Genomic DNA, 13,413 nt, shown 5'->3' on the forward strand with positions numbered 1-13,413 from the left:
CTTTAACCATTCCCAAAGATAGAACTCTACCTATCAGCTAAGCAAGTACATTTTCTTTGATAATTTTTGCACTGATTCCGAAGCTGCCCTCATTTTTTCTTGAGCTCATCAGATTTTTATATATGTAATATAATAATGGAAAAATAATAGACATTATAAAAAATGTCAAAAGTATTTATAAGGGCATAAAAAGCCACATCTAATTAAAAGTAGCACTTCAATAGTTTTCTCGAGAGTTTTTTCAATTTGGAACAGTCCAATTTATTTTAGGTAAATTTGCACCAATCAGTTTGTTCATTGAGCAGAATTTGAATGCTAACGTCAAGATGCCAAAATGTCCACGTTGAACACCCAAGCCGTTAACCCGGTAAATTTATTCATTTCAGAATAAATCGACGATAAGATACTGCCTTAGTAATAAATTTAATGTTTTATATACGCCTCGCGTGCATCAACGAGATTAAGAAATGTTGTGCTAATTTACTGCATTTACATTAAAGGAAATTCAAACATGCTAGCGGCAAAGCTAAGATAAGCTAAAATAGCTAAATGCTAAGCGTTAATATTCAGTTGCTTGACACAAAAATAAACCAACATTAATATGAAATGTAATTTATATCTACGTTTTATTTTAGTTTTCTAGCTATAAATTCTCAAAGTTTTTCCAATTTCTGGGAATCACTGTACTGCCATACCCATTTGCTTATTTGTTGACTATATTTTGTTTGTTTTTAATTTAAAGTCATGCAAGGTGGAGTATTGTGTTCCTGAATTGGAATTTGATTATGACGTCGTTGTACGGGCGGGCTACGACCTGGAATTATTTGGAGACCTCCGGGCTGTCCAAAGCCTGCGGACTCTGGAGGTGGGCACCACCAGCCAGGGATCTTCTCACTTGCCTGGAATCCCGCAGAACATCCAGGCGTACAAGAGGAAGATACTCATCATCTGGATGTTCAAGGTATCCCAACAATTTTCCACACGAGTTAAATACAGATTCTTTAGTTGTAACTAAGTTCTCCTCCAGGTATGTGAGGAGCAGAAATGTGAGGAGGAAGTGTTCCCGCTGGCAGTCCACTACCTGGACTCATACCTGAGCCACCATGTTGTGACAGACTCAACGTTGCAGCTTTTAGGTGTCGTCACCATGTTGCTGGCTTCCAAAATGAGAGAGACTTTTCCTCTGACAACCACCAAGCTGTGCATCTACACAAACTTCTCCGTTTCATTGCCAGAAATCCTGGTAAATGTGTTCCCTGGATATGTAATCAGTGCACACTTCATTGATCCATTAACATGTAATTGTAGTACTGAAACATTTCTGTGCCTCCTGTAGTTTAACAAGCTAACCAAACTATTCCAATGTAGAAACCCAATTTTTAATACCGCTCTATAAAACAACACCTCATTTAGTCTACCTGTTTTCGCCGAAGTAGTTCACTCAGTACTTTCGCAACTTGTCACAGGGGTTTGAAGGTTACTAGGACAAAACCGCAGAAAAACATATTGGAGCTGCACAAACATTCCCCCAGTGTTGTTTTTTTCTTCCCTTCAATACACTGGATCATTTATCTCTTCAGATCCCTAAAAGGATCTCTTAAATTACCCCCTTTGGTTACACAGGCCACAACAGGCATTTATTGATGGTTCATAGCCAGCTGTAATTTTTTAAAACTCAAATCTTCTAGCAACAAGTACAGGATAACATGGGGAACTCAGAAATGGGTGTGTGTTGCAGCAGTTTGAGGTGTCAGTGGTGTCCAGGCTAGGCTGGCGTCTGGCCTCCGTGCTCCCCTCTGACTTCCTGGAGCCCATTCTTCATGCACTGTCCTTTCTCCCGGCCCAGCACCTTCCTCGCTTGCGCCGACATGTCCACACCTACGTCGCGTTGGCAGTCATCGGTGAGTTGCATAACTAAGTTACATAAAATCCGGCAAATGTCAATATGAATTGTGTGGTGATAAGACCACAGTGGCAAGTAATATTTATTTTTTATTGTTTGACATTTTACCACATGCATTTTAACAGGTTTTATCATTATATCCTACAGGGATATCTTGATCTCCGTTTGTTTTCCGACTTACTTTGGTAAATATTTAACTATGTGGTGGGGTTCATCATGTCTTCTTCTTAGTAAAGGTTGTCAACTACTAGACTCCTGCTTCCAAAAAATTAAAGCTGCACTCTCTAAAAACTGCTGTTCACTTTCCAACTAGGGCCAGAAAAGTCCATGACACCAGTACCAATTTAGTGAAACAATTTTAAGTAGCAAAGCACATCAGGGGGTCAGCAAAACAAAATTACAAACCCAATTTCTTTCTCAAAAAATGCTGATAAACTTGATTCATCAATTTCCTGTGGTGGACGGGTATAAATAAGGAATCAATTCCCTAAAAAGATTGGAAATGACCCAAAAATCGATTATCTGCATCACAAATTTTGTCACATATCATTTACTTCAACCTTCAAGCTTGCCTGACATGCCATCTAACAATGCATGTTTTAATGTCTGAAATCTTTGGCAAAAATTTCGATCTGAGTCCAGAGTGTCTCTAAAATGGAATTGTTTAGTTTAGATCCGAAAATTTACATCGCTCTACTGGTAGTCATTCCCAAATTGAGCATTAACTGCGGAAATGAAATGACTTCCACCACTGGGAACAGTGGCTACAATGCAGCTATAAGTTTGATTGTGTCGTGTCAGCAGTTCATTTAGGAGACAGTGAGCTGAGTTTGTGTAATTCAGTATTGTGTGCAGTGAATGAGCGCTGTCTCTCTATTCAGCCCACATAGCTTCTCACGAAGCTATGTGGCGCTGCCCCAGGCGATAGGTCCCAGCACTCTGTCATATAAAACCTCACAAAAAAGTTACGATCATTCCCGGCCCCCCTGACACTATGACCCATTCACAGAGGTGTGCGAGGAAAGATCGAAAAGTACACTCAGTGAGGCGCTGAAGATGATACGTCTGATTGTTATGTTTTAGCCGATGACAGCTTTTAAAGTGCGTTCTTCATGAGACGGGTGTGCCGACAATAACAGCATGTGTCATATTTATCTGTCCTCCTCTTCTTACGACACTTGATGTTATTTAGGGAACCACAATTGATTTAATTGGAAGATACAATCATTGACTGCAGTAACTTGAATTCCATATTATTGACCAACATAAAATAATATATAAAATATAAGAAAATAATAGATTGTCCTATTTGATCAGAATGAAACACTAATTGCATACGCTAATGAGGAACAAATTCAGTGTGACAAACTGAAATTAAATAAAAATCAGAATGTAAGTATTTCAAAGAAAAAATATTGCCAGCTTTTTTTTTTTTAGTACGAATCAATAACCTTCAATGTGTTACAATAATGTGACGCTTGAACGAATGATTGAGTGACTGTTCCTGTTCCTGACCAGAAGAAGAATGAAAATGTTTTCATCCTGTCGGCTACAGAATGACTATTAAGTTGAAGCCAACTGTTTTTCTCCTCAGCATGGAAACAAAATAAAGGACTTCTGCGTTTTTGCAATTGTGCTTCTGCATTCTTGAATATGACTTCTATATTTTCTATCTGGAGAAAATGCCTAAAAATATCTGAAAATGTGGTGGCGGTAAGAGTGACGAAAGTATTTAGTGATTCATGTTGTGATCTCTGCTGTGTATTGTTACAAGTTAGATTGAAATGTGGCTTAACACTTCTTTACTTGACCGAGTTGTCATCTTTATGTTGTTTGTATCTTCTATTCATTGATTTACAGAATTGAAGTCTTCTGACTTTTTGCCCTCCACCCTTGCTTGTGCCTGTGTGACAATGGCAACACATCAGCTCAAATTGACGGACTCATCAGAATCACTGCTCAAGTTTCTAGCCAATCTCCTGGTCATCGATCTGGTACCAATCATGTTTCACTTTCAACTATCGTCGAAACTCAATGTTCGTGATTGTATTGCAGTGGAATATTGATCACTGCACGTTGTCCGAAGCCCGCAGTTGAACCTTTGTGCTCTTTGTGGGTCACCATGGCGACAGGGCTCCATCCACCTCTGCTACAGCCAGCTTCAGAGAGTAGTGGAGCTCAACCTGCCTTCCCCTGTCCAAGCCGCTGTTTGCAGATCAAAGGTCAGTCAGACTCTCGTCGATGTTGTCAGCAGCCTTTCATTGATGTCAGTGACGCCTGGTGAAAACCAGCTGGAAACTCCTCCCTGCCAACGCAGACAAGTGTGAATGTAGCAGGCTGAAAAAATATATTTCTGCTCACTCAGCAAAAAATATTTGTTGTTTGCAATGTGATGCAATGTTGAAGATTGTTTTGAGGTACTTTCAAAATGTTATTGCAGTCAGCTTTCAAATTTATTGTTGCACGTTAACTTCTATCAAACAAGCAGTAATATATCAGTTTCATATGTATTTTGTATGAAAAGTATGTTTAAAATCTTTAAAAAGTGTTTAATAAATTTCATTGTTACTACAAACTTTAAAAGCCGGCATGATTGACAGCATGAAGCAGCACTTTAGATACTTTAAAAAATATTTATTGACACCCTCATCCCAGTAACAAGTGACAAGACAATAACTTTGGCACATGGGGGGAAAGGAAAAAACAGAATTTGCAACAAAAGGTATTGAAATAATTAGAAGCTATACCAAAAATATCAATACTTGCTTTCATGAACACTGCTCCTTCAATTATTGAAATGACAAGAATGAGATGAAATTCTGACAATTCAACTTTGCATATTCTCTACACACATTTACATCTGCTTTACATTCCCGACAAGCTTCAGTTTGTTCAAGAAAAAACTGAAACAAAACCGTTGCCATCGTCAACATTCCAGTTTTAGACGAGTTTTGTGGTTATCCTCATTTGACAATAAATTTCACCACCATTTATCAGCTATCATATGACATCACTTTCTGATGGTATCATTTACTTTTGTGATTTAGAAAGTAATGTCAGAAAATCCAGTGGAAAGTAATTCCAGTGTAAAGTAAGAGTAATTTCTCAAACCACAATTGAATGCCATGGAACAAACACTAAGCATAGCTATCAAATTTCTGTGAATCAAGAATTTCGATAGCATGATGCTGTTTGGAAAGGTCGGTTCACTGTATTTGTAAACAGCGTTCAAGTGTAAGCTATAAAAGAATAAAAGCTCTTATCAGGCTTTAGCAAAATCCCCATAGCACTTCCTCATGAAATGGAAGACCTGCGTCATACCAAAAAAATGGACTTCAGCAGTTACACATTAAGCCCAGTGTTTCCGTCAAACAATCGCTGCTGTTTTTCCCGGCTCGTGACTGGAAAACGTCACCTGTTGAAAGACAGTGGCCGCCTGTGCACGTGCATGCGTGGGATTAAATTTGGGTGTAGCAGCAGGTCGAACAGGTTACGCATGCGTGTCAAGTTGTTCGTTGTGTCATCGTTCAAATTTCGCTTTAAAACAAAACGTGGATCGTAAATAATCTGTCCTTAGCACTGGTGCAGTTTTCTTTGGCATCTTGTCATGTTGAACTTTGAATGCAGTAAAAGCTGAGCAGCTGTACTCATATTGAACCTGGCTGACAATGACATTAATTGATAAAAGTGCAATGTTTTATATTAGGCACAGGAGCCACCAAATGACTGACATCCAACAAAAACTTACATTCAAGGTGTTTTGGTTTGAGGGTTCATTTTGGTTATGCCAAGTTTGAGGACCTGAGACTCCATCTTGCATTTTTTTTTTTTTTTTTACAAAAAAAATCATTCATTTTTAAACATGACCAAGCCATGAATTCTCTGGCGCTTCCCATTTTTTGATGTGTGCAATTCCTGACGTTGGCCACTGAGATAATGCCTAAAGTGCATTTGTCCGAATGTACTTTGGCAGTATGATGGCGACAGAGCCTTTGTGGTCTTCAGCTTGGAGCGGGGCTGTGAATCATCAAGGCCTGCTTATAAGCCTGAGTGACATTATCGCAGTCTGTAATAGAGAAGGCGCTGTCGGCCACGCCGGCTTCGTAGCAGTTCCACCGCCTCTGCAGCCCATCTCCGAGAATACCTTCTTCTTGAATGTCCAGCAGGTTGTCGGCTGAAACGCATCCTCTCATGGTGGGCCTACCGGCTTTCGATGGCCGTGCAGGAAGTCCTACACAGTCTGGAAGATCGAGTTGGTCAAATGACTCTGAGGACAGAATGCTGTCCTCGCTGATGGCACCACCTGATCTTGGCCTGGTGCTTCGGCTGGGTAACGAAACGGTCAGCTGATCCAATGAGCCGAACTCCTGAAGCCCACCCGAGGAGAACTTTCCATTCCGCTTTAGGATGCCTTTTCTGTGGGTCGAAGCTGAGGGGCACGCTTTGGATTGTTGCACCCAGCCAGAGTCACTGTTCTCAGGAGAGGAGGAATAGTAGCCAGATTCCTGCTCTGTGGGCTTCTTTAGGATACCTTTGCGAGGTTGCATCGCAGAGGAGGGCTCACTGGCTGGAGCGGACAAATCCAAAATGTTCTGCGGCTCTGCTGAAACGTCAACAGGAGGAGTCTCGCTCATCACCTTCTGTTTCGCGCTGTTTCTTCTTTTTAAAATGCCTTTGGAAGGCCGGGTGTCTGCATTCCCTTCATGGCCGGGCTGGGAGACATTATTCTCCTTCCGTGACCTCCTCAGAGAACGTTGGCGCACCACATCGCCCCCGCCGCTACCTTGCGAGCGCAGCAAGCAGCGCATCTTGGAGCCGTTCTCCAGCAAAGGCCTCGACGTACGCCGCAGCCAGCTGGCGACGCCGGCCAACCCGGCCGGGTGCTGCGTTGACGGAGAGGTGGCTGCTGTCTCCTCAACTTGGCTAGCCTTTGTCTCAGCCAGGAGGCACCGCGGGTAACCCCAGTTAAGCCACCAGTGTCCTGCTATCTCCTCAATTGTAGCTCTGCGCTCAGGGTTCACCATTAGCATCCAACGGATGAGACCACACGCATCTGTTAGGAAGCAAGAGGAGGAAATTATTTGTCTACAGCACTAAAATTGCTTCGTCAAGTCATCCTAGAAGAGCCCGAGGTACAGTCGTGGCTATGAATTGTGTGCCCCCCCCCCTTTCAAACACCCACCAGAGGGTTTGTTTGGTTTGCGGTAATTTCCCGTGCTGATCTGTTGGACGAGTGCCTTGTGGTTGTTCCCATCAAAGGGCATGGTGCCATGAACCATAGTATACAACAGCACTCCAAGAGACCACGTGTCCACCTCCGGCCCACGGTACGGCCGACCGTTGACGATCTCTGGAGATGCGTACAAGGGGCTACCGCAGAATGTCTGAAGGTACTCGTCTCTGTGATAAAGGTTGGAAAGGCCAAAGTCGGCAATCTGGAACAAAAAGTGGGAAATAGATACGTCTCTTCCTCGTTGGACATCGCAAGGTCTGTAAAAAGCTTGCTTGGATGATTTTGTACCCCCAAGCACCTTTGGGATAAACTAAAACAAAGCATAAGCCAGGTCCCTAACATAAATGACCTTTGACCCCACTGCATGAATAGACAAAAATTAACCACTAACGTCCTTTGCATTCCTTCTCATGTTCAAATTTAATTACCAGTACCCAATACTTTTTTCCATTTAGATCAATACAACCAATAACTTTTATTTTTAGTCTTAGACACTAGTGTGTAATCAATTACAGAGAGCCGTATACCTTGACGTTGCCATTGCCGTCGAGTAAAATATTCTCCAGTTTCAGATCCCGGTGAACGATTCCATTCTAGAGAAAGAAATAGAAAGTAGTCCATATCAATTATCTTTACATTCATTTGTGAAATTCCACACATAATCTTTCTCATTCGATGTGTACGTTTTGTAGGATTAGGTTGGAACACATTCTGTCAGCTATGCTGCATTGTCCTTGGCTCTGCGGGGGAGCATGCATTCCACTAATGTTTGCCTTTTTAAAAAAAAACAAAAAAACCGCAGGTCATCTGCTCACTTGCGGTCGGTCAGGGACATGGTGCAATGTAAAAGATCTATTGTCTGCACTTTTTATGATTCAAAGTTGGGCCAAATATGTCCAACATTTTACACTGTCCCTTTATATGGAGGGGGGGGGGGGCAATAAAAAAAAATAAAAAAAACCGACAGTTGACACTGAACATGACGGGGTAATTTACTCTGCAAATAATTATCCAGCCTACATGGAAAGCACCTCCGCTAAAGCCTTAGCTTTGGGACTGTTGAAGTGCGGCCAATAGTGTGCGAGTGTGCTTGTTCTGTTCCATCACGCCCTCATTAGTGACCGTGAATGTGTGCGCTGGGACGGCTGGCCTTCGGGCCTGGAACGCCGCCTCTCCTCCCCGTGTTCATTTTCCTCTGCATTGTTCTCATAGCATCCCCGTTCCAATCAGCCATCTGACGGTTAATAACGGTCATTACGCAACAGCGGGTGGGGCGGGGTGGGGGGGGGGAGCTCGGTGCTGTGGAAAGAGCACGAGCTGAGCGAATGGTCCGAGGAGAGCTTTATGTCATTGACGCACAAAGCTGCAGTGAGGAAGCGCTTGGATGGGATGTGGGGTCAAGCCAACACCTGCTAAAGTCCAGCTATTGTAACACGTGGGATGTTCTTACTTGATGGCAGTAGTGCACAGCGGACACGATCTGTCTGAAGAAGTGCCTCGACTCCTGCTCGGATATCTCCTTCCTGTCGCAGATGTGGTCGTACAAGTCCCCCTTGCTGGCGTATTCCATCACAATCACGATTTTGTCCTTGTTCTCAAAGACTGAAAAGGACAGATGAAAGCATTTTCGACAGATACGAAAGATGAGTTCATTGTTTTCAAAATACTGAGTGATAAGGGCTCATTACTACCCCCTACGGGACTGGAGGAGACTGTTATACACGTGCAAGTCTTCAGTCTTTACCTTCAAGTCTTTACTAAACGGCAAGTCGAAAATCATTTTCTCTTGAGCAAGTCATGTCGCAAATTTGTATCTGAACTGCTGCGAAAGTGACTCGAGTCAAGTCGGATTAATTTCCAACATCTCCGGCATTTGACATTTGTAAAGTGAAATTATTTTTGACATCTCATTAAATTGTTGGCATCCTTCATTCTGTTTCTATCGGCCCACACAGCAAGCCAAACTAATTGGGATGAACCCTATGGGCAGTGACAAGTGCGCATCTCGATTAGGGGCTCCGTGTTTGCCGCCCACAACACTGCTGTTGTGATGCAACGTGGAGTCAGCACTTATGTAACAGATCATGGGTTTCCACAAAAGACTTGCGTGAGCGCACTCGGATGGAGATGGCTCTGTTTACGGGTATCACGTTTCGCTCTTCACGTGCGCGACTTAACAAATGAAAAAAACTGCACGCGTACCTTCGTAGATGGTGATGATGTGCGGGTGACACAACGATGACATGATCTCAATTTCCCGGCGAATATGAACCAGGTCTTGCTCATCTTTGATCTTCTCCTTTCTGATGGACTTAATGGCAACCTTTGAAAAGAAGCAGAGAGAATAGATGATTTGCAGAAGCAATTTTTTTTTAATGTCTTTATTTTGAACATATTAAAAACGTAAAAGGAGGACAGATATATATAAAAATACAATAAATAACACTTTAAAGAGGCATATTCAAGTCACAAAAATTTTTTTTTACGTTCATCAGCAAAAGTACTGAATGAGGTTTTTTTGGGGAAAAAAAAAAAAGTCTTTTGACAAGTCTGTGTGGGATCCCTCCACGCATTCCTCGCCGCTCAGCCTCAAGGTTAAGACGCGTCACCATGAGGCACCAGATGGTGTTTAGGGTAGCCCTCTCATTTGCAAAGCCTCCGAGCCACAAGCGAACACAATGTAGACTCGTCATGTCAAACCTGACGTGTGTGATTCACCGTCTGGTCTGGACGTGAGTCAGTGCGGGGGGCTCGCAGCGCTCAGAGTCCCTTTCCTGACTCGACTAACTCAGATTTCCTGCGTTTGTTTGAATAGCTGTCAGACGGGGCCCTGCTGGACTCACGATGACTTCACACCCCTGTGAGGTTATCTGAGTGTGTGTGCGCCCTTTGTCACCGTCAGTTTGTTCTACGCACTCGGCACCCGCAGCCGAAAAATCTTGGGGCTCCAGGACAAACACAACCAGACTCCGACCGCGCTACCACCCAGAAAGTAGAATAACAACCAATGCGTGGCATCCTTTGACCTTATTAGGAGGTTGTTTTGATTGCAGGTTTACGCAATGACATATATTTTTTGAAATGTCAGAAAATATTCTTTTTAAAAATAAATGTTACTATTTGCAGCCCAAGTGATGCACTCTAATTTGGATAAATTCATTTGATTCATTAAAAGGTCAGGTAAACACTTAACTAGGGTGGAGAGTTTGGATGGGATCCAGATTAGGATTGTTTTGCCTTGATAGAGGTTTGGAATGTGTCATTTTAGTTTCTCATGTAGGGCTATGCCCTTAATTATAATGAATGTGGTTCAGTTCAAAGTACAAAAGACAATGCTAACATATGACGACGCGCATTTGGGCCATCAGAGCAAATAAATAAAAACAAAAGCAGAGGAATGTTGTATTTACAACTATGCTAAAGGCTCCACTTTGCTCGGAGCACATTTAGAGTGGCCAGTTGTTGGGTCTTATCAGTATTGTGACAGCAAGCTCAGCAAGATGTCAGCAGGGGTGCTTCTCAGACACCGACTCACATCCTGCGGTGCGTGCGTGGACACGACTCGACATGTTCCGTTGAGATACCGAGGGCAGGTGGAAGGAGGGAAATTCCGTCTTCCATTGCGCTTTCACGCTGAAAACTCATAACAAAGAGCGGCGGTGATAAACAACGTTTGCTTTTCTGACTTAAGAGACACTCCCACGAAACTTTCAGGTCATTAATCTGATCAAGAAGAGAGTTTGTCTGGAAAAAGGCACGGGTGGGAAAATCCTTCGCATTCCAGTCGTAACTAGGAGAGAGAGAGAGCGCAGCAAACTTAAAAAAGTACAGACAAAAGATGCAATTGACATTGATGCACATGTTGCAGACTTGGGCTGCCATTGTGAGAAAAAAAAAATGCAATAGAACCTAAAAAGTTCTTCAGAGCCCAAAAAGATGGATCTGAAAAATACTCATAATATACAGTGACATGATAAAGTTGGTACACGTTTATCCGAGTTACAATGCTTAAGTCTTGTCTATGGCGTTTAAGCTAGCGGGGGCATTCCAATGGCCGATGGAGTTCACTGCCACCGTACAAGCACTTATATCTTGAATGTTTGATCACAAGTCAAGGCAAACAAGTAACCAACTAAGAAAACAATCGGCATAACATCTAAAAAAAAAGCTCGTCCAACAACTTTTATCTCAAGGCAATGCTGTGTACTTTTGCATCACCCAGTATTCATATAGAATATTTGTTGTTGCACCAGATTTTTTTTCATAGAACGTTAATGGTTACATAGGACTACATCTCATAATTTCTGTTGATAAAAACAGTAACTTGTCTTATATTAAATTCTGCTTTTTTTAATCTATTTATTTCTGTGAATAAACACTTTGTCATGAATTTATTCTTAAGTGCCTCACTCATTCACCTAAATGCCTTTCCTTGTTGATTCCAAACCGCTGAGAAATTTAAAGCTGAGAAAGTTGTGTGCACTGACACTTTTACAAGGAGCATTCAATCTCTTTTAGTGTAGTCTTTTGTGATAGCACTACATTCTTCACACGTTGAAGAGTCTGCTGCTAAGATCGAGGACAAGAATTGCCTTCAGATTGTGACCGAGTGGGAAAGAAGATCAGGGCTGCCTAGACATCCACAACATTCACACATATTTTCTTTTTGTGATTTGATGTAAAACAGGGTGCACATTTATCTCAACTATAGTATTTTAGTGCAAAACAACTTCTCCGCAAACAGCACTTTTATTTCTTGACAGGTGGCCAAGAGGACAAGAAGATCTCAAGATCAATTAATGCACATTTAAGATGATTTAATTTTTTTCTCAGTCGTTAAAACTTACCAGTCTGCCAGATCTCTCCTTGGCTTTCTTGACTTTTCCATATGTCCCTTTCCCGAGGGTCTCCAGAAACTCATAGCGGTGTTTCAGGTTGTGCTTGTGGTGGTGTCGCTTCACAGCTTGTTTCTTCACCTGGACCGGCAGAAGCGGAGCTTTCATTTCCGATGAAAGATTCTCGACTGGCGGCCAAGACCTTGAGGAGAGTCGGCCAACGCTAGAGTCCTCCATTGTGACCTGACGAAGTGCAGAAAGAAAAGTGCAACTTGGAAGCAAAGACGTTGCCTGCCACCTAACAGGTACACTACAACGGTTGGGAGACGCGTGCTCTTTCATGACGCGTCATAAAGGCAGGGGGCGGGGTCCAGCGCGAGAAGGAGCGCTGGATTATTCTTACTGGCAATGCCGATTAGTGCATCAATTGAAATAAATTGTAATTATTAAAGGGGTTTCATTACACTAGGTGTGTTTTTTTAATAATATGTATGTAGCACTTTTTTACATAACATCCCTTGAGTGATGTACTAACTGGCCTTTTTGTATTTTGATTACTATTATTATTGTTAACCACCGGAGTGGGTCGATTGAAATTTAAGGGCGCGGATACTCTTGCGGCACAAAGCTCTTTATTACAACAAATTAATTCGAACACAATTCTGATGATGTTATTGTATTGTGTTTTTATTGTATCAAGTTAAACACAACTGAACTGTACACAGAAAACGTACAATAGTAGACAAACAGTTTAAATCATAGTTCAATTCAAGAACACAAAACAATTTCTTTAATCTTATAATTTGATAAACCAAGGCACATATTTTACATTAGAAAAAGCTCACGGCACATCTCAAAAATTTCTCAAAAAAAAGGAACAACAGTGCATTATGAAATAATGCTGTTCATTTATTCACAAAGTGATTTATTATAAAATGTGGGCCTGTTCAATCCAAAATAACCTATTATTCAATTGTATGAATTTCAACAGGTGGCTACACAGCCATCTAGTGGACTATAGTAGAAGTGCATACGTTTTCGGCCTGAATTAAATATATACGTTATCAACCAAAATGGAATAACACATGTAGCTTTTATCAAACAATTAAATGCAGACACGTATATTGAAATTAAATAATGAAGTTGAACCTCACGTCCATGTTTAATTCATAATATAACTAAACAGTTAAAACCGTAACCCGTACATTGTATTTGTTACAACTAGAATAGCACATTTATATATTCATTTCCCATGTTAAGGAAATACATGAATTACGGTGTGATCTGATATGTAACTTTGGCACTTTTGAACTTTCACAACGTTGAAGGCGTTGTTTTTGTAATTGGACTGGTTAGCCAGTAGAGGGAGCTAAACACTTTACACGAAGCAATGGCGCAACTGTTCGTACGGTTTCAGTGCGTGTTTAATGAAAACTTGAGCA

General features: G+C 41.7%; 2 protein-coding genes across 5 annotated transcripts; one reads left to right on the forward strand and one right to left on the reverse strand.

Annotated features, from left to right (window-relative positions):
• The first annotated feature begins 104 nt into the window (after positions 1–104).
• ccnd3 (cyclin D3) lies at positions 105–4,588 on the forward strand. 4 transcript variants are annotated; one of them, XM_085923202.1, is made up of 6 exons: positions 105–367; positions 743–961; positions 1,028–1,243; positions 1,742–1,901; positions 3,764–3,939; positions 4,036–4,588. In XM_085923202.1, the coding sequence occupies exons 1-6, from the start codon at positions 335–337 to the stop codon at positions 4,228–4,230; spliced, it is 999 nt and encodes a 332-aa protein (XP_085779328.1). In that variant the 5' UTR covers positions 105–334; the 3' UTR covers positions 4,231–4,588. The 4 variants fall into 4 exon arrangements, with proteins under 4 accessions (XP_085779328.1, XP_085779330.1, XP_085779327.1 ...); XM_085923204.1 differs by having other exon boundaries at positions 1,130–1,243; positions 1,739–1,901; XM_085923201.1 differs by having other exon boundaries at positions 1,739–1,901; positions 4,036–4,587.
• On the reverse strand, positions 4,525–12,340 carry nuak2 (NUAK family, SNF1-like kinase, 2). The gene is made up of 6 exons (XM_085923199.1): positions 11,984–12,340; positions 9,339–9,459; positions 8,587–8,738; positions 7,664–7,729; positions 7,086–7,338; positions 4,525–6,956 (listed from the first exon to the last, which is right to left on the reverse strand). Exons 1-6 carry the CDS (start codon positions 12,311–12,313, stop codon positions 5,905–5,907), a joined length of 1,974 nt encoding a protein of 657 aa, XP_085779325.1. The 5' UTR covers positions 12,314–12,340; the 3' UTR covers positions 4,525–5,904.
• Positions 12,341–13,413: the final 1,073 nt, after the last annotated feature.

Source organism: Syngnathus leptorhynchus, chromosome 11 (assembly GCF_054491065.1).
Source record: "Syngnathus leptorhynchus isolate UIUO chromosome 11, UIUO_Slep, whole genome shotgun sequence".
NCBI lineage: Eukaryota > Metazoa > Chordata > Actinopteri > Syngnathiformes > Syngnathidae > Syngnathus > Syngnathus leptorhynchus.